General features: G+C 42.3%; 1 protein-coding gene across 1 annotated transcript; it reads right to left on the bottom strand.

Moving 5' to 3' along the window:
* Window positions 1-271: 271 nt before the first annotated feature.
* On the bottom strand, window positions 272-20858 carry hibadha (3-hydroxyisobutyrate dehydrogenase a). Its single transcript, XM_047605375.1, has 8 exons — window positions 20715-20858; window positions 18523-18683; window positions 18223-18332; window positions 17936-18057; window positions 8110-8243; window positions 7050-7126; window positions 2289-2445; window positions 272-1623 (listed from the first exon to the last, which is right to left on the bottom strand). Exons 1-8 carry the CDS (start codon window positions 20782-20784, stop codon window positions 1465-1467), a joined length of 990 nt encoding a protein of 329 aa, XP_047461331.1. The 5' UTR covers window positions 20785-20858; the 3' UTR covers window positions 272-1464.
* Between the last annotated feature and the right edge of the window lie 37 nt (window positions 20859-20895).

The raw sequence follows: 20895 nt of genomic DNA, 5'->3' as shown, positions 1-20895 counted from the left end.
TTGTTAGCACACATTGCTTTGGATAAAAACACAACATATCCTCATTATTTAGTGAAACATGAACAATTGACTTTTGCAGCAATTATCAGGTCAGATTACCACTGTCTTAAATGTTCCGTATTTTATTAACAAATAATATCAAATTCGCTATTTCTGCTTTCCTTATGTATACCTGTCAATATTGTGTTATAGTGTGTTGCACTTTGCATGATATACTGTACCTCATGTACGCTGCAAAATATTTTATCTTACAAAAAAGGTAAACACCAAATACACAGAACATCTTTTATTATAGGCTACAGTGTGGCTGAAGAACGGCTTCACAGAACAAACACAAACTGTAGACGCTATTATTACATTTTCCTAACAAAAAAAAAAAAAAAAAAGACAGTCCATTCAGTTTCCTTTTCAATTCTACCTAATCAAATGAAATATACATTATGTACAGAGGAGGACAAAAGAGACAGGAAAGGGTGCTGAGAACATTTTGTCCCGAACGGTATAAAATTGAAACAGTGCCGGTCAGAAAATAATACTAAGTGGCTCGATAAGCAGTTGTAGACAGTAGAGAAAAGAGGTAAGTTCAAATAGATTCTGTAACAGTATCAAAACAGCCCAGCACATCGCACTGCGACGCACGTGGTACAAAAATAACCAAGTATTTATCTCACAGTAGAGTCGAGCAGAACTGGCTGATCCAGTGAGTGAAAACAAAGAACCAAAACAGATGTAACTATAGTGTATTCACAAGGTAAAAAGTGGATTCAACATATGACTGAAAAAATGAAAGCATGTATCGACCAGAAGACAGTGAGGTGGCTGAATAATACCACCTTCCTGCCAAAAACAGACAAATGGAATGAAATAAGTAAATATGAGCTTAAACTGGAGCCAGTTTTGAAAACCTTACATGCAGAGCTGGGAATGTAAAAATAAGCACAAGGATAGTGTAACCACAGCTCTCTCTTCAATTAAATTTCTTACTGTTGTTTTACTGTCCTCTATAATTTAACTAGGGAAGGCTCAGGTAATTTAGGTAACAGACAAATTGCACAAATCTGACAAAAGGTACATTTTAGTATTTTATAATATTTTTTATCCTGAAAACACATTAGTTGGATTGTTTCAAGTAAACCTGCAGTGCTTTATCCCACCTCTCATTTACCTGGCCCAGGCCTCTCAATAAAAACCGGGAAGTGAGTCTCTAGATACTGATCTAAGGTCAGTTTTAGCATTTTCCTCATGTAGAAGGAGCGGCATGAAATGAAAATATGATTCAGCTAATGCAACGAGGAGACATGTGTCGACATACAGTATGTTAATTGGACCCCAGATCTGTGCCTGAGGGCAAGGCCTTAGTCTCTCCTGAGCATAGTGGGATAAGGAGCACTGGGGTGTGCGGTTCTCATGTGTAGGTGGATTTGTGTATTGTAACAACGGAGTCAAATAAGCTCCCCCCTCCGTTCACTGTCCTTCCTCCTCGCGCAGGAACTGGAAGACGGATGAGAAATCCTTGTTAGCGTAGCCGCGAGAGCACATGACTCGGAATATCTGGTGGGCGAGGGAACCCAGAGGGATGGGGGTCTTAGTGTTGGTGGCAGTGTTCTGGGCTAAACCAAGATCCTTTGGAAAAACAGAGACACAGAGAGCGACAGTGAAAATTAAAGACAAACTGGTTAACTTCATTATAACCTGAGGAGCAGTGGGGAAAACAGTGTTTATCTCCAGTTGTTTTTCATTTTAATAAGTCAGACCTGTATGAACCCAATTAAATGGAGAAAATACGCTGAATGTGACTGAAAACAATTAACTTAATAATGCAGACCCAGACTGACCCATGCAGAGGAGCTGAAGCAGTGACAGTCTGTCACATGTGAACAGGAGCAACCACACTCAGACAAAAGAACAGAAGAAAATCAAAGTAAAGTGAAAATAAAGGGACTGTTAAAAGAGACACCAAATAAAAAAAAAAAGAAAGAAGAAAAGGAGCTGAAACAACTCTTCAACTACAGCAGTTTTGATGGATGGTTAACAATATAGGTGATTTATCATGGAAAAATATTAACATTAGTTGAGATTTGCATGTTTCCCCCCATTTTATTATATGGAATATTAAATGTTTTTCAGTCTGGACTGTTGGTTGGACAAAATAAGCCATATGAAGCTGAAGCTAAAGAATCCACAAATTGATCAGGAGAATGATAATGGAACTGATCTGATGTGAGAATAACACAGATGACGAAAATAAAATAAATATGGGACAAATTGAGAGAGAGCAGGTCTTGTACCTTGGCCATGAGTGTGGTTCCAAAGCCGCCCTGGTAGTTGTTGGCAGAGGGGACTCCTTCCATCACTCCGGGGACAGGGTTGTATGTGTCGCTGGACCAGCAACGGCCTGAGGACATGTTGAGGATCTGTGCCAACAGCTTGGGGTCCAAACCCAGTCTGGGACAAGGAGGAGAAGGTCTGAGGTCAATAACTTCTATGGACCTTTGACACATGTGGAATGGTGTCAAGTGTCTGAGGCTATACGCTGGCCATTACGATTTTGACAATGTTAGTTAGTGAATATAAATGTCTTTTCAACAGCTTCCACGAAAAAGAGAATCCAGAAAAACAAGCCAGACAAATATATTTCCATTTTACTTAGTTTTCACCAGCTGTGTGGTGGCGTAAAACTTAAAAGCACAGAGGAATTATGAGAGAAGTGCTAAGGAAATGGGGCAGACATGAATGGGATGAGCAGAAATACCGATTATGGCTTTCTTTTTCAAAACGGAGCGAAGAAGAAATGCGCCGGAAGATGAGTGTGGGGGCGCCCGGTTATTATAGTGACCCCCGCTGAACCTTACGCCCGGCTGTGACCATTCCTCAGTGTTAATGGCTGAAGGCTTTGTAATGCCGGCTAATGCAGTATTGATGTTTACCACCACATCTATCCTTCATCATCCCTCTTTCAAGAAAAGTGGAGGAGGAGAAGTGGTTAAGCAGCACCGGGGAGCCATAAACCTCGCTGTCACATACGGAGGCACGCTCTTACTTCTGCTGCCCCATTTTGCAGCAACCTACTTCCATATGCAAGAGGACCAATTTCCAAGCTGTGATAAGAAGCGGCAAAAAGGCGAAGGAGACGAGGAGGCAGAGCACAGACAGACAGAAAGAAAAAAGGAGTGAAACCCAGTGCCAACCATTACAGTAGGGAGGGTGTAACTATAGCGTCTGTGGCAGCCAGTCAGCGTGCCTGTGTAGTGCAGCTTTTGTATATTAATGGTTTTAAGGCCAGTGTAAAAATGACCACATCAAGTCGTGGCTGCCTTAGTTTACTGTTTCTTACAGGCCTGTAACTCTATTCTGCTCTCAATATGACTATTAAACCATCATAGGTCCTAAAGGCCAGCAGCCTCCCTCCCTCCACCTGGCTCTCATTCTGCCATTACCGCCACAGCTTTATTAGCTGTCTACTAACTAATTAAGAATAGGAATTGCATTAACACTCTCTCCATGTCTCTCCCTCCCCCTTTCCCTTCTCTTCCTCTATTATGTGTCCGCTCAGACTCCCCAATTTTTTTTTTTATTTTTTTTTTTTAAACAAACTGTTTTGGAGAAGTGACATAAGTGACTCTGCATGCAGTGTTGTTTTCTTTTAACAGCAGTCATGATGGCTTTTTTAGTTTATGTCTACGAGCATCCCTCGCCATCCTGTTCTCCTCCGCTCTTCCTCCCCCTCGCCTTCCATGCTGACACCTCCCTGTCTGAGGACTCTTGGGGACATATGTTTGACATCGCGCACAATCCCCCAACTATCTCCCCCCCCCGCCACACACACACACACACACAAGCAGTCAGCCCCTCCCTGCGTTATGGGTCAGCAGCTGAAAAGGTTACTGGCTGAGCTACAATAAAGCGCGTCCGAGCGCGCAGATCGTTTGTTATAGCGACCAGAGACGCTGACGGCGAGCTGTTGTCCTCTGTTAACGATAAATCAATGAAGTTCCCCTCTTGCTCCCATCACGCATACACGCGCAGCGAAAGCCGCTCACACACACGCGTGCAACTGTGGTTATTAGCTGACGCAGTGGTGTTGTTCCTCGCCTGCGGTAATTTGCGTGGAGAAGAGGACATGTCACGCTTTAACAAGGCTGACATGGATAAACAGACACGAACGTGTCGCCGCGCCGTGCTGCTGCAGATAAGAGAAATGCGAGAAAGATGGAGCCGCAGATGGAAATGAGAGGGGAGGGCGTTTATGTGATGGGAGCTCTAGCAGGTGGAGTTCATTTGCAGCACTGATATTAACTGGCTGTTTCATTATGATTAGCTTCTCGTCCTCATCTGATGCCACAAGAGAGGAAGCCCAACCCGTTCCCCATTTATTATTTCATTAAAGAGCTAACGAGCACATATACACACACAAGCATTTACTATCTCATTTAAAGAGGCAACAAGCACGTTTATCACCCAAGTTCAATCTTCATCAGAGCATATGCTCACAATTCATCTGTGCTGTGGAGAGAGACGGAGAGATGTGTGTTTGTGCTCATGTGCGTTGTGGTTACCCTATTTCTGTCTCTCAGCACCGAGACTTGCGCCTCGTTATACACTTTGATTTGCCTCTTGTTCTCCCCATAAAAACGAACAAAGGAGCAAATATGCGAGTCTCCTTTCTTGTGCATAAGTGACTGTTTGTTTGTACGGATGACTGGGCGCAGGTACATGGGCGTGCAAGGTGAGCTGCGAGCTGTGAAGGCGTCATATCCCTTCCTCAGCCAGACGTCTCTCTCCCCTTCTTCCTCTCCTTTCATCTTTCCACGTGCATCATTAAAACCACTGCTGTCCCTCTCCACTACTCCGCACTACTCTCTCCAGCTCTGGTCGGATTACTTCAGAAATTACCACGCGCACAAAGAGACAACAAGAGATGAAAGGATTAAAAAAAGTAATAAGACGACAAGGTAAAGCAAGTACAGACAAAGGAGAAAAGAGAGAAGAGAGGGAATAAAAGGAATGTGGAAAAGACAGGGTGTGCATGTTGGTGTGTCTGCGTGTGTGTGTGTGCGCGCTCATAATTGTCATGCGTGGCCATTCCTTGCACTAAGAGAACGTCACGCTCTGTTGGAGACGGCCCGAGCTTCCATCTGAGATCAACAAATTAGCTTCATGAACAGAGCCGTGTGTGTGTGTGTGTGTGTGAGCGTGTATGTGGGTTTGCCTGCATGCATAGGTAGGGATAAGTACACACACACATATATATTTGAAGAAAGGGCAGCTCTATCAGGCCCGAGTACTGCATGATAAAATGTTATTGCAGTTTTCCTGTAAATTGGCTGTGAGTGCTCGGTCTCCTTTGTGCTGGACTATGTCGGTGTGTGTGTGTGTGTGTGTGTGTGTGTACACATGCGCCTAAGAGAGCGTCCTCTCTGCATAAGAGGCTGGGCCGCAATGCAGCATGGGAGATTTACGGGTGTGGGCTCTCTCTAAACGATGACAGTCTTTGTCAAGCCCTCTAATAAAGCCCAAGAGATTGGCTAGTAAGAAGAACGGGGAAACACAATAATACACACACATTATGCATGTACGCTCATACAGACAAGACTGAATATGGGTCAGACTTACAAAGATATAAAAATAATTCAGCCTCCAAATGAATGGATGCAGTAGTTAGTAGTCTTTTTTATAAAGGAATACATTATAATGATGTGCGCTGTGAGAAGTTGTTGCACTGGTACGAAACTGCTGTCTTCAGTGTCTCTGGATGTAAATCTGTGTCTGTGTGTGTGTGTGTGTGTGTGTGTGTGTGCGCTTCAGAGACAGTGTGGCAATGTGTAAATCTGTGTTGCTCCCTTAATGCCTCCATATTTCAGAGGCCTAGTGAGGGGATTTATGTGCGACTGCTCATGCCAATTTTCCTCCTCTGTCTCAGCACAGATAAATCAGTCGCACTAACACAGCTGCTCTGTGCGAACAGCAATTCGTGTACACTCACACGCGCACACACACACACACAAAAAACTGGATGAACAAACCATTTTACATTGTAAAACCCATAAAAACGCATAATAGCAAGACAGTGAAGAGAGGAAACAGTCTATTATTGACAAGGGATATGCATAAACGGAGTAGAAAATAAATTCACACATCCTTCTTCTGAGGGATCCCTAACTGCTATATGGGCTAACTGCAGGCAAACAGCATTTAAAATCTACTTACTTCTAGAAACAAGGGCATTTTTGAGGGAAAATACACTTTGATGGGATTTGGACCACCACAGGCTTTCTCACACCTGTCCCCCATCATAGAATCTCTGACTCCTTACATGATTTCTAGTCATGTGCCATAATATGCTGTGTTGGTCTAATTCAGCAGACTTCACATCGCATCATCCGCAGCCTCCTGGGGAAAGGAGCTTTGTGCTAGGCGTGATGAATGACGGGATTTCTAGGTGGTATTTGGTGGCAGGGGTGTGGCAGGATACTGCTGAGAGCTCAATCAGCAGATGTAAATCAGACTCTTTGGCTCCACCCCCTCATCCATCTCACTCCAGCAGAGGAGGCTCTAACTTGGGGCAGGGCTGACCCCCTTGCACTTCCATAAACTACACACACACACACACAGGAACACATTGGAGTATATGGTGTATTGGAGCAGTAAATTATAGCTGAGCCCATATCACTGGTATAGTAATTGCTTTCATAGTGACGGCTATATCGGAGAGTGATTTCTTAAATGGACTAATGGGTTGTTGCATCTAACAGTGCTACGCTAAATGTACAACGATAACCAACATACATCACATCCTTCAAAAAGAGAAAATAAGCTGGCTCTGCTTAATCCTTGGGTTTCACATGGATACCTTAACCCCTAGGCTACATCTGCTAACAATATATTCTGATAACCTTCCAGGTTTTGGTTAGGAAAGTTATTTATATCTACTTTTGATGAACCCACTGATGAACATCAAAGTCCTCACAGATAAAGCCAATGATTCATTCCTGTTTAAGACTGTAGAATTGCAGGTAGAGAACATGTTGGCACACATTTGCATACAGTACCTGATGCCAAGGTTCATAGTCTCTGCGGTCCCAATCATCCCAATGGCCAACAGCATGTTGTTGCAGATCTTAGCTGCCTAGAGGAGTGTGAACAGCAGGAGGGAAAAAAGCAACCCGTGTGTTTGTGGTGAGGTTTGGAAAAAAAAAAAAAATAAATACAATACATTTAAAGGTACATTTATATGTACACATATGAGTTCAGAACAGATGGTCACTAAAGACATTTTTCCTATATATCTTCTAATTACTGCAATTACATTATTTAACATAATTAAATTATTTCAATAATATGTTAAATCTTAATAATGCTCAGCATAATTTCTTTTTGTGACAAATATGGTTTGGTGATGGTTTGTTCAAACCACTGAGGAGTTTTACAGCTCTTCAATGATTTTATAGATCCGATTTGAAATTTTGAACATACTGTCAGATTAAAAAAAAAAAAAAAGTTACATAAGTATGCCAGAGTAGAGGCGTATATGAAGGAAAATTTAACCAAAAGTCAGATCTTCGTGTGTAGTTACATACAATAGTACATAACAATGAGGTAAAGAACCAACAAGTAAGGGTCAAATCCATTTCATGTGAAACATTTGTCATACTTGTTAGTAAAATGTCTGCTTAATTGTGTGTTACGCTTGAGTGCTGGAGACTTCTATAAACTGCAAAAAAGGAATTTCAAGAAAGCCAAAAATCATTGTATCAAAGAAATGCATCTTAAATGTTGTTCAGATACAATAGCTTTATGTTAATTTGAAAACTTTGTGCTTATTTTAAGATTTTTTGTCAAGTAAAAAAAGCTTAACCCATTGGTAGTGGCAGATTTTTTTTATTTTCTTTTTGAAAAAAACAAGATGATTTGATTGAATATAAGAATATTTTGCTTCTTTCTAGTAATACTATTTTTGCAGTGCAGGAGGTTATTGTTGCCTGAAAAATGTCTTTGCACTCCAACACCTTGTCCATGCCGACTAGGAACCTGTATGTGCATGATACAATAACTAACAAAGAAACTAACTCGACTGTGTGATATCTCTAAGTTTGTGTTTTTTATCTTTACCTGTCCAGAGCCAACCTGTCCGCAGTACACAACATTGGCTCCCATGCAGGTGAGCAGCTCCTGCGCCGCGTTGTATTCCTCCTCCACTCCACCAACCATGAAAGTCAGTTTGGCCATGCTGGCAGCACCAACACCTAAACCACACACAGCACACATTCAAAACACAGTATTGAGGCTAATGCAAATTTGACACATAAATGTAAAACAGTCTGTGCCAAACAAATAGACCAGCAAAATACCTTTTATATTTCATATAAGGCTGAATAAACAAAGATGAAGCAAACAGGACTGTTAAAATAAAATGGATGGCTTTGCCATACAAGTGACATAACATATTAACCACTTGACTGTTTCAACTGTATTAACCGTGTCTAAAGCTGTGTACTGTTCTGAGTGTGTATGTGGGACTCATAGTGGGACAGACGTGTTAAGTAGTGGTGCACCAGAGGGACAGAGGCATCTTTAAAAGCCGATTGTTGCCATCATCCGCTGCACAACCCTCATGGGAACCCTTGCCTTTTGTCTTGTCACCCCGACTCTTTCACATACACACACACATATACACCAACAGCTGTGCCTGAGGCCACCCCCCACTCATGGGGGTATCGGTGACAGGCGTGAGGGGTAATTAACTTTACACTTTATCATGTTCAATTAGGCGTCCCTCCCCGTGCCTGATGGCTTAAGGAGCGTGCCATGTTGTAGGAGGCAACCTCACCCCCCCTTGCCCTCTCTACAGGGTCCTTAATGCAGAAATAACCTCTTTTCAGAGCAGCTCGAGCCCAGCCGGCCTGAGTCTCTTATGTGATTGCACTGAAATGCTTCAGCGATTAGCCCTGAACCTGTGATACACAGCGACTAATGGAATACACATAAACAGAGAAGAAGATGCAAACAAAAACATTTGACAAGTACTACAGAAGCTGTTGCGTTGAAAGAAGGAAAAAAGCTGATTTCATTCACGTACAAAGCAACAGACTTTCTCTGTAAGAATAAGAATGAAAAGTAAAAGCGTGGGGAGGGGAGGTGGAGTTCAAATTTGTCTTCAGGGTGCCATCCAGCTCTAATGAAAGGCCTCTTAACAGTGAAAGCCTAATAATGTCAGTGTTAATAATTAAAAGGGAATTACTGGGCACAAAACAGCTGAAATCACATTATCAGACTTCACCGCAGAGGGAGAGGAGAGGAGAGGATTTACTGTATATTTTCATGGCACATAAACATTAATATACATCTTGTACCCCTCCCCCTTCTTTAATTGGCTGTGCTGTTGTCAACTATATGATGATGCTACTGTATATGTGTGTGTATGTCAGTGATGAGCTGTCAGCGGGTCATTAGGGCCACATAATGAAGCCCAAAGCCCACGCTGCAGCAGCTGCCTACGGACCACGGCTAACATGCGCTCAACATAAGGCTGCCACACACACCAATCATACACACATATGGCCCACAGACACGATAGATTTATTTCCTTTCTTGTTACTTTATGTCATTTTCCATTTGGGTTAAGCCTGTTTAGTTGAGTATCATCTGCTTCCGTTTATAACAAAGTTTTTGTCCAAGTCTTTCACTTTGATACACACATGTATTGTGTACAGCGCGATGTACCAGGAAATTTAACCTCCCTTTATACTATCATTACATAAAAAAAGTTTTCTTCGCATTTTTTTTTTTAATTAATTTTTTTTCTGAATTGAGCAAGAAATACACACACGCATGCAGAGACATAGCAGTTTGACAACTGTGCTGGCTCATTAGTGGAGATCACTGTTTGCAGACGACTAAAAAGGAGATTATTGATAACAGAGTCGACATGCTGATCAATATATCTCACTAAGAAGAGAAGGAAGGAGAGCGAAACAGAGGCGAGCGAGGGAGAAGCAGAGGTAGAGAGAGAGAGAGAGAAGTAGAGATGACAGCAAAGAAGGAAAAACGACCTTTCTCTTTCTACCTCCCAGCATCCCTCCCTCAAATTAACTAATCACCCATAATAAGCTCTTATGATCTGTAGTGGATTTCTATAAGGAGTGACACTGGGATGATGGAAGATCCTTGTTGGTGGAAGAATAACACATCATTAGCATAACAGTGTGAGTGTGTCTGCGTGCGCGCATCTTGAGGCTATCAGCGAGTCTATTCAAAGTGCACGGACTGAGGCGCATTTTTGTTTCCTTGTGCGACTACAATATTGTGTATGTGGTCTGTACACTTTCCCTGAGTATCTGTGTGTGTGTGTGGCGTGTGTGTGAGAGGGGACGTCCCGTTCTCAGGCCGGTCCTGTCAGAGACGGATTAAAGAAGAATCTTAATGAGGCTTCTTGAGCGCCGGGTACGCCGGCTCATCCATCCCAGCGGGAGTGACAGTCCTGGATCGTTAGCACTGCACAACTACACAACGCCCCCTAGGGGGAGAGACAAGGTGTGTGTGTGTGTGTGTGGTTGTGTGCGCGTGCGTGTGTGTGAATTGGGTTGGGGGGGCACATATGATAGAAGATGCAGGGTTTAGACATGCAGAAAAGAGTAGAGGAGGCATAAGAATGCTAAAAAGACACCCACAAGAGGAAAGTGACGAACATAGGAAATAATAAACGGGGCACGACATAAATATGCCAACGTGTCTCACAAAGATTTAGAATAAAGATGAAAATGCCACTCTAATAACTAGCAGATGATCCTTCCTTGGGAAATAATTCCCTTGGGAAAGCACCACCTCTTTCCTCTGTTACTTTCTCTCATATCTACATCCTGGGGACAAGTTTTAAAAGTCGCGACGCAAGTTTTCACCCCAAAATTACAACTCGAATATTCCCAGCCCAAGTCGAAGCTTACTAGACTATTAATAAGCTACTCTGTGAGTTTTTTTTTTCACATGGTTGAACCGAGGTTGTCTGAGAGTGGCTCATGCAAGTGCACTTCCTTCAATTATAGACATCTCACATATAGACATCTCCTTCATCTAAACTCCTCTATTAACAAAAACACAAGTTAATAAGCAAGCTGTCAAACACCATTAGGACAGATGCTGAACAGCAGGCTTTGACAGTGCGCATTAGTTTGAAACTGGCTGTGTGAAAGGACCAGAAGATCAGAGAAACAACTCTGGTTTAGCCTGTTTGTAGTGAACACTAAGTTCATTAGCACTTCTTTCATTACACACATCAACCAAAGCGATTCATGACAGCCGTGTAACCTTTTAAAACTTAGCCCTTTTTGAAGTGGTGCGTGTATGTACAAAGCAAGTGGGAATATGAGTGTGAATGCGCCTCCCGTATCTGTGTGTGTGTGTGTGTACCAGAGACAGGTGCAGATCCCAGAGCTTGCCGCCAATAAGACGTCAGTTGGAGCTTCTGAGGCCGTGTCTCGGAGTTACGAGCCGCATGTAAACCAGTAGCCACTTTTTATTGGCGGTGGGTTTAAATTAAACTACATTTGTGAATATGAGGCTGCACAAACAACACACACACGGTCGCAGGCGCACATACACACACAAGATGGGATGTTCCCAGTGTTTGGTAATGAATGACGCATTTGACAACGTTCCACAACCCTGTTTTTTTTCCCCTGGAGATTATACGGAAAAACACTTGGAGCAAAACAACACCTATAATATCATTAGAGCTCCAGCAAACACCTCATTTCCTCAAATGATAACGTTAACTGCTCTTACTACAAGAATGCCCAGAGAAAGGTAGGGATACGCCAGGTTTCGTGTCACACCTTCGAGTCAAAATCTAACTGGTGCAAACAAACTCTAGCCTCGCCAATTCACTACACCATTTGCTGCTAAGTTTTCTAACTATATGCACATGCATGGTTGCTTTGATTCAGCTGCCGTCATCTATAATTCCGACTGTAAAGAGCATTCACACTTAATAGTGTAACAGCCTACAGTCAATGGGAGTTGACTGCTTGGAGTGTAAGCCAGTGGGGGTAGGATGTTTACAGGCCAACAACGTAGCCTCATGTGGTCCACCATTATAATTACACCCAAGGGCAGATCTTTTTCTCAAACAAATTAAAACCCTAAACAGGGCCCGTAAAAAGCACAACGGATATCGAGTAAATAAGTGAAACGGGACGAGGGTGTGTGTTGACCAAAATCGCTAGCATACATCGGCGTCAAAAATTCAGCACTTTCAACAGTTTTTCTGCCAACTTTACTAATGCTCCTCTGTTATGTTAAAAACAGACTCTTTATCGGCTCCACTTAACGAGCGCAGAGCCATGAGAACTGACTGCTGTACACAAATACTCCATGAGAACCTCGAACGAGCAGGCGACTGGAGAGAGTTTGGATTTTTGGGGGGAAGAAAGGAGGAGGAAAGTTAATTCGGTTTAGAGGGTGAACGTAGATGCTTGCTTCCACAGCCTTAAGGGTTTGGTTTGCAATGTCTATCCATTGACCACTGGGTCGGTCCTCATCATCATCATCATCCTCATTATCATCATCATCATCATCATCAGTAACTGCTGTATTCCGTAGGGGAGCGGATGGTCAATGCTAAGTGACAGAGTATAGAGGGAGCTGGAGAGAGCCACAATCAATCCCTTCCCTGGCCCAATGAGACTAATCTAGAATAGAGCAAGTTAATAATGATCCCCAATTAGGCTTTTAGCAGGCAGCGGCTTACATACACACACACACAAACACACACTTTTATGCAGGCACAATGGTAATTCGCTTTTAGATGAGTGACATGCAGTGTGACGTTGTCCAAATTTGATGGACAGAGACTTTTGGTATGACTCATACACCAGCTGACTATTTTCTGCGCACACACACATACACAGCAGATGACATAGGGGCAGAGTTGTGAGAACCAGTCCCCCAGCTGCTGCGGGTCTACGTCCATCTGGTGCATAGGCAGGACCCCACCCCTCAACCACCCCTCCATCATCACTGGTCACTTTACCGCCCCCTCCAGCCTCCCTCCTACAACCCCCTCACCCGTCACCGAGAGTCTTGTTATGCTAATCTAGTTTTTGGACGACTGACACTCTCTAGCACTTGGTTGAACATGAGAGACTGCGACAGCACCACCCCCTGCCTGTCCAACCTGATTCCTGAAGTGAGTGTCAGAGAGTCATCACTAACCCTCGCTAAACACCCCTGAGGCTCTCAGCACGTCTTCTTAAACAATTCTGTTCTCAGACTGGATTAGGTTGGCCCAAGTGCACACGTATCGGTGGCCGCTTTCACAAAGCACATTTAGGGGAAAGGCAAGTCTTAAGCTGTGTTCAAATCAAACAAAAATGGCCACCAAGCTCACTGCAGTTTATTTTCATTCCATTTATGTATCGTACGGTGCACTCAAAAAATTCCACTATAGAAAAATATGCAGTATTCAAAAAAAAATTTTTGTTAAAAAACCTCCAGAGTAATACTTGACTACACTCACTTGACAAAACATTAGGTACACTGGTGGAAACGAATGCATTCTCAAATATTAGTTCTGCACTAAATAAATAGAAATACAAAGAAATAGCATCTGAAAGGTGGCGATTGTACTGATTGTTTTGGAAAATGTAAGTTGTGGTGATGTTAAACTAGATTGACATTGGGTTGTCAAAATAAAAGAAACGTGTCGATACAATATAATTAAATAGTACTACAAACCACAGCCGTTAAAAGGCTCTCAACTTATCTGAAAGAAATACTGAATACCATAACCGCCACAAAGTGAAGACGTAATGCTGTTCCATGAGAATGAATTCATTGCTACTAGTGTAGTTCGGAAAGGCACTCGACAATGATAGGATAAAAAGAGGAGGATTCATGAGCATCCAAATTTGTGTCTCACTTTACTAGCGAAGACAGAAATGTGGGGCTGAGACGAATGATTGTTTTCACTAGTCATCATAAAACTGATGATTGAATTCTTTAGAATCAATCAATGTGACAACTTCAAATGTCTTGTATTGTTGAACCCCACAGCTAGTATTTCTATCAAAGTCAGTTGCAACCTTTTGTCTGATAATTGTCTAATAATTCCAGCTAAACAAGACTGACAGTTAACCATGGGTTATAGAAAATAAGTGAAGAAGGGAGTGATTTCAGACACAGTCCCAATGAACACAGTTCATACTTGTGTGATCTGATAAGTACGTATTGAAAATAAATTGAAATTAACAACTCAACTGCTGAACTGAATGTTCCACGATTCTATGGCCTGTGACGTCGTCTAAAAAATTCAATGAAGGAAAGATTGGAATTTATCCAAGATATGTAAGGAAACAGTCCTCTTTGACAGCCAAAAGATATACAGTCTGACAAAGCAATTGCAAATCAAGGACACTCCGTCAACCGCATCATGCAGTTGTCCTCGGGGAATGTAGTTTCTCACTTGTCATGGAATTGGCTCTGTTGATATGTAAGCTCAATAGCTGTTTTGATTTTATGACAGTTTCAGTCTATGTTGACTTTAAAGATAAGCATGAAAGTTTATTCTAGACCTTGGAGATAGTGTAGCGAAAACACCCCATGTGCTGATTTCATATATAAACTAGGACGTAAACTAGCAATGAAAATACCATTTCCAATGACAGACAATAGGTAAATCAATAAATACTAATAATCTGATACCCAATATGACGTCAGTTCATGTGTTACCTGTCAAAACAATACTTTCATGCAAAGTGAAAGCTGATTTTTGTGGAAGAGCCCCAGGTCTTATGGCTCGCAGGGAGAAACAGTCTTTTATCAGTCAGCAGAGGAGTGGATCAGTGGTGTTGACAGACGAACCAACTGGTGCCAGCCTTGGCTTGAACAAGCTCCTACAGGCTGGAGGATGACGTTCAAACTGTCGGCAAATGACACATTGCAAAACTTAGGTTGAGTTGATGTGGTATGGATATGATTAGAGTGGTGTTGAGACTCAGCCTAAATAGGCAGTTAGCTGTGGATTATAGGACCTCGCAAACAAGCAGCATTAGCCTGAATGCCTATGGTCTCACAACAGCTAGGCTGCCTCTTGCTTTCATTTACACTCAGAGCTGACTTTCCCAGCATTGGGAAAAACACAATGAAAGGTTTTTTAGGGCCTTTTTAAAGCCACCGTCCGTTAGCAATGTGGCAGCCCACCATGGGCACACAGACACAAACACGAGCATTCTGGGTAATTACTGCTAACGACCCCGCCGCTTGTTAGCCAGACCTCCTATTTTTGCCATCACTGTGCCAACACCCTGGGCCTGTGACATCAGAGCTTGTTTTGTTGTGGGTCAACTTTGCATGCGGACGTTTTTAATGACACCAGACAGTGGTAGGAGTGTGTGTGTGTGTGTGTGTGTGTGTGTGTGTGTGTGTGTGTGTGTGTGTGTGTGTGTGTGTGTGTGTGTGTGTGCGTTCTAGCAAACGTTAGCCTGCCTGAAGAACGAGTCCATCAGTTAATATAACTGCAAGAAACTGTTTAGAGAGTGGGGGTGGGATGTTTAAAGTGTTCAACCCTGTGTGGATTTCTGTCTATGTACCAGGACACAGCTGGCTCACCCAGGGCTCAAGCCAAGACACTGGTCAATGTGCAAGACTCGAAGCCAGCAGCATGCCAATGAGAAGAAAGTGAAGGCTTTTTTTGAGCTTTTTAAAAAGGGTTATGACTTTGCAATTGAAATCCCACGGTCGCCTGCCAAACCTCGAGTGACGCACATGACATGCAAACACACATTTCTGTGTAAAAAGTGCCACCTCACACAACACACAGAGGGATTTATTTTATATCAAAAGAAAGTCGACATTAAAAATAAAAAAGTACTGGAACCACAAAAAGAACAGGCTGTGTCTGCAAAAGTTTAAGAGAAGGGCACATCACAGCTAGTCTGTACTCAGAGTATTGTTATTCCCAGAGGGTTAAATAAGTTCTAATTGTACAACACATTACATTATCAAAAACTTAAGTTAGTTAAATCAAATATATACAGTTTATACATCTTTAGGATATAGTAAACAATATGCAGTAGGTGAGCTATAATGTAAGTATTATATCATGATATGTGTCGCAAAACTACTTAACTCAACACTAGATGTGTTAAACTCAATGAATGAGGTGCTTCTTTTACTGATTATTAATAGTGATGTCAATATGTGGTAATAGGAGTATGGTTGGTATCTGTCACATAGTTGATGTCATGCATACTCATCTCTGTTGCACACACATACACACAACCTCAATAGCATGACAGTGCCCTGTTTGGGTAGGGTGCCATCTCCTGGTTAGAACAGAGCATGTAACCTCATATCCCACCTAGAGATGTGGATCATCATCAGGGTGGGGGGGGGGGATGAGGGGGTGTATACTGATCGCTGACATTTTCCATCGACTTGTTACATAGTGGTACAAACTCTTTTGCAACGTGACCATCCAAGTTGGTCTTAGTTAACCAGGGTCACGCCATCAAGATCAAGTCCTATCGGTTAGAAGAGAGTAGACCTCAATGTTTCAGACTAAATATTTCCCATTTTAATATGATATAAAAGATGGAAATTGTAATTAATTTAGAATACTCTGTAATCATACACTTGGCCCGATATACATATTTATGGATATGACTGTGTCGAGGTGACATGGGTGGGCGGGTGCATGCAGCATGTGTGCATATGAAAGGCGAGTGTCTGCAGAGTTAGCTGCAGAAACCAGAGGTAGCAGGTAAATCATTGGTCATCTCAGGCTAGTAAAAGAGGCTTAGATACAAGACAGGAGAGGAAGAACCTTCACAGGGGACTGCACACACGAAACTGCACACTGTCTATAGTATGTAAACAGTGTATGTGTTAAGGGAGAGTAACAGGTTTAAGGCTGTGATCTCATTGACTGCAGTCAGTCTGTTCTGCAGACGCCAGCTGGTAAACATGCCAAGTCTGTGTTTGTATGGGAGAGGTTAGGAGCTACAGTGTGTATTATGCGTGAATTAAAAATTGTGCAATTAAAAAAAGAAATAGACAATGATCAGAGTTTTTAGTCAAACTTGCAGGATTGTCAGGATGTAGAAAAGCATAAATGCATACCAGAATCAAAAGAACTGTGTGTGTGTGCGAAAAAGAGAACGAAGCATAGAGAGCGGGAGAGATGGACAGTTTTACTAAGATGTATCTCCTTCATGTCTTATCTCCCACCTCTCTTCTCCTGCTCTCCATGTGAGGACAGTTTCCCTCTTCTTTATGACTCCTTATCTGACATGAAAGGCCCTAACATGGGATACCCGCCATTACGGCTCCATCAACATGAAAAGCCCTGACATGGGATTCTCCACCGCGACTCAGCCCATTAAGGACGACTGGTGATCCTGTGCTCTGTCAAGAAGCCGTCACAAGTAGACAGCGCCAACATAATGAGGACTTAAAACCTTAACCTTGCCTTTAAGACCCCCGGTCAAAAGCAGCAATAAAAATCTCAAGAGGGCACCTACTGGCAGGCCCGCTCAGTAATTACAACCCATGTCCGAGCACTAACCCAAAAGGTCCAATAGTTTAGATATACAAAAGAGTGCAGGACAGTTCAGCACTAAGACTGAAGGGTCATAGACCTAACATTACGCTTGGTATTGTCCAATGAACAAGCTAACTGCCTAATTCTCTCTTTGATACTGCCATCGACACACACATTTTCTTTAAATAACGCTTGACCAGTGACAGCCCACTTAAAGTGAGTTATTAAGCCTGCTGTGCCATTCACAAAAATATTCTCTTTAGGCTCACCTTGTGTGAGCGACACCATCTATTTTTGTTGATATTTAGTGGCTGAACTGAAGTTTACAGAAGTGAAGTGCTTTGAGAGAAAGACAGCTAACAATATTGCGCATTCTTGCTAATGGGTTGGTTGATGTATTACCTCCTGACACTGGGGCATCCATGAATACAGCACCCATCTTCTCTGCAGCCACCGCCATTTCTTTAGAGACGGCAGGATCGATTGTGGAGGAGTCGATCAACAGCGTGCCCTTCTTCACCTTCCTGAACAGGTTGAAATGGAAAGCATTAACACAACGTGTACAGTGTGCGAGAATGCATGTTGTTTATCCAAACTTGTATTAATATTATTGTTTAAAGACCATTTTAATGGTAGAATGGGTTTACATGAATCTCACAGCAGAAATGTTGACACTAAAGCTTGCTTACTTAAGGATGCCGTTTGGACCTGTGTAGACTTCAATGACGTTGGGACTGGAGGGTAACATTGTGATGATGCGGTCTGCTTTCTCTGCCACCTCTGCTGGGGAATCCACTACCTGAAACGTGCAGCCGTCATTAAACTGAATCATTAACACAAAATAAACACAGTTGTGAACACAAAAATTATTGCTCTTATTTCTTACAACCTGTCGGCCCCGGAGGAGTTTGTTCACTGAGCCGCTGTTATAAAAACCGTTGAAGAATAACCACGCTGGCTAAATAGGACGTTAAAGGCGGCCATGTTACCTGGGCACCTGTGTCCTGCAGCTCCTTGCGGGACTCGGGGAAGACATCAGTGGCAATGACGGGGTAGCCATTTTTTAACAGGTTTTTGGCCATGGGACTGCCCATGTTTCCCAGACCAATAAACCCCACTGGTGTCTTTGAGGCCATGGATCGCGTTGACACTATTGGAAGAACACAAAAAGAAAAGAAAGTGTGAGAAAACTGATCATTTCTTTTGTTTAGATGAACTCCAGAGCAATCCACACTCTCATAAACTCATGTGTTGAAAGCATCTCTGAACTGGGTCAGATGATTATGAGGGTACGACTAATTCCCACAGCGAGTAATGCTATAAAAAAGTTGGGATTCTAGGAAACTGTAAGAAAAACTATTCTTACATCCTCCAGAAGGAAATACACTAATTTGAATGAATAACAACAGAGCAGACTTTTATGCTGGAACTTACAGCGAGGCTTTTGGAAGTCTGATCAAGCTATTAAACACTTCTGGCCCAGCCAAGGCCCAGCCAAGGTCCAGCCAGGTTAAGAGACACTAAACAGAGTGGAAACTCTGGCGCCAAACCAGCGAGACTACAACAGGATTAGGCAGGGATGGAGAAGCCCAAACAGAAAGCTGTATCTTAAATTCGGCCAAGTCTTTAAGAGACACTGATCGGATCAAATAGTTAAACTAATCACTATCGTCACAAAACTTCCACGGCTGTTTACTTCCATTAATCCAAGCGCCTGAAATGTTATAATTACACACGCAAAGGAAGAAAAATAACAATAATTGGTATAAGTGTCCAGTTGACAATATGAACAGCTAAATGTGTATTCTGGATGGTTTCTTTGTGTTTTTCTGAGTCTGAAAATATCAACATTGTAGATACCATATCAAAACAAATCAGACTTTTTCAGACTTTGCTTCTCACACTGCAAGGAATAATTTGTCCGTCAATGATTTACTGTTATTGTATTTATTGTATTTCTAGTAAGATGTGGTAGTGTTCAGCGAATTAAAAGGAGCTGAAGAGAGGCTTCTTCCAAGTTTATATGAATCGTTGTCCTCAGTTCGCAGGTCAATAGTTTGACATTATACCTATTTTCCTTGATGCGTCTGATTCAGTGCTTGCTTTTGGGAACCAGGCTTTTCAGTTACATTCAGTAAGCAGGACACAAAAATACTCCTCCTTTAAAAGAAACTGAAATACAAGTTAAGATAATTGAGGTGGTTTCATATAATTCATATATTTGTAAGACTGAATTTGTTCTTTTTTTTAAATTTAATAATTCAAATCTGCTACCCTGGCCCAAAGGTGGGAAGACATAACAATAAAAACAAAACAAAAAAGCTCATAAAAAACATCAGTGTTTTGCATAATTTCACAACCAGTGTCATTTGCCTTTTGCAGTAGTAATAGTAGCAGCAGTGGTGCAATAACATGATGCACTTGAATGATAGAAAGTGTGAATGATAGAAACTGACTGAATGATATAAATTGTCAGCGTTAAGCGTATTCTCGTGTATTTCATGAAATTATAAATCCTCTAAATAATACACTGCATCCTCAGACAGCCTCAAACTAAGCTAAAACTACACTCAGTCAACCCACATGACCGGGACTGACTCTGTGAGAGTCTGAACTGAGAGTGAGACTGCACTTAAACCATTCTAATCAAAAATTCACTGATTCACTAAGCATGTAGTCATGTCCTGCACTGTGGGGTGGGGTGGACTGAGTGGGCGTTATGACTAATGCAATCCAAGGCTAACCCACAGATCTGTATGGTACATAGCAAACATTTGACTGGCAATAATATCATCTATCAGCTACATCTCATACTCAGAATATGAGATGTAGCTATTATTTTAGTATTCTCATATATACACAATATATTCACCCAATAAATCTTATTGCAAGAGATGGTTTATAAAGGGAACTGTCGTTTTAGAGTTGTAGCTTAGCTGTTGCTTCATATTTCAGTAAATTCATGCTCACTGCGCACTGAACGCTGTCCACCACACATGTGGCCAACTGTGTCCGAGCTGTAACGCCAAAAAAACATGGGCAGTAGATATTCACACTTTCTTCGGAGGGCTAACGAGCGAGCTAACCAGCTGCAGCAGACAGCCCTCCGTTAGCGTTTAATTCCGAACCTATATCCGTAAACAGGAAGGGAAAAAAGCGGACGACATAGCGAATACGTTACCGAGAGCCAAGTCGACATGCTTATTCCACCTTAACAATAAGTGTCGGGACCCCCTGAACAGCGCAGCCATGCTTCTTTCCCCTTGACCTCGGCGCACGGTGACAGCTGTCAAGCCAGGAAAGCCTTGCTGACCCGCTTTGATTGACAGTCGTTCTCGCCAATCAGAGCAGCGGATGTGTCG

Source organism: Mugil cephalus, chromosome 14, assembly GCF_022458985.1.
Source record: "Mugil cephalus isolate CIBA_MC_2020 chromosome 14, CIBA_Mcephalus_1.1, whole genome shotgun sequence".
Classification (NCBI taxonomy): Eukaryota; Metazoa; Chordata; class Actinopteri; order Mugiliformes; family Mugilidae; genus Mugil; species Mugil cephalus.
Note: the sequence above shows the minus strand (reverse complement) of the source record. Positions and strands in the feature narration are given on the sequence as shown.

Excerpts from the sequence above, each read along its gene's own strand:
- hibadha (XM_047605375.1), bottom strand. The coding sequence starts at position 20,784 with ATGGCTGCGCTGTTCAGGGGGTCCCGACACTTATTGTTAAGGTGGAAT. Across the intron at positions 18,333-18,522 it reads TGCAGGACACAGGTGCCCAG|GTAGTGGATTCCCCAGCAGA; the intron begins GTAACATGGCCG and ends TGCACGTTTCAG. Across the intron at positions 18,058-18,222 it reads GGTCCAAACGGCATCCTTAA|GAAGGTGAAGAAGGGCACGC; the intron begins GTAAGCAAGCTT and ends CAACCTGTTCAG.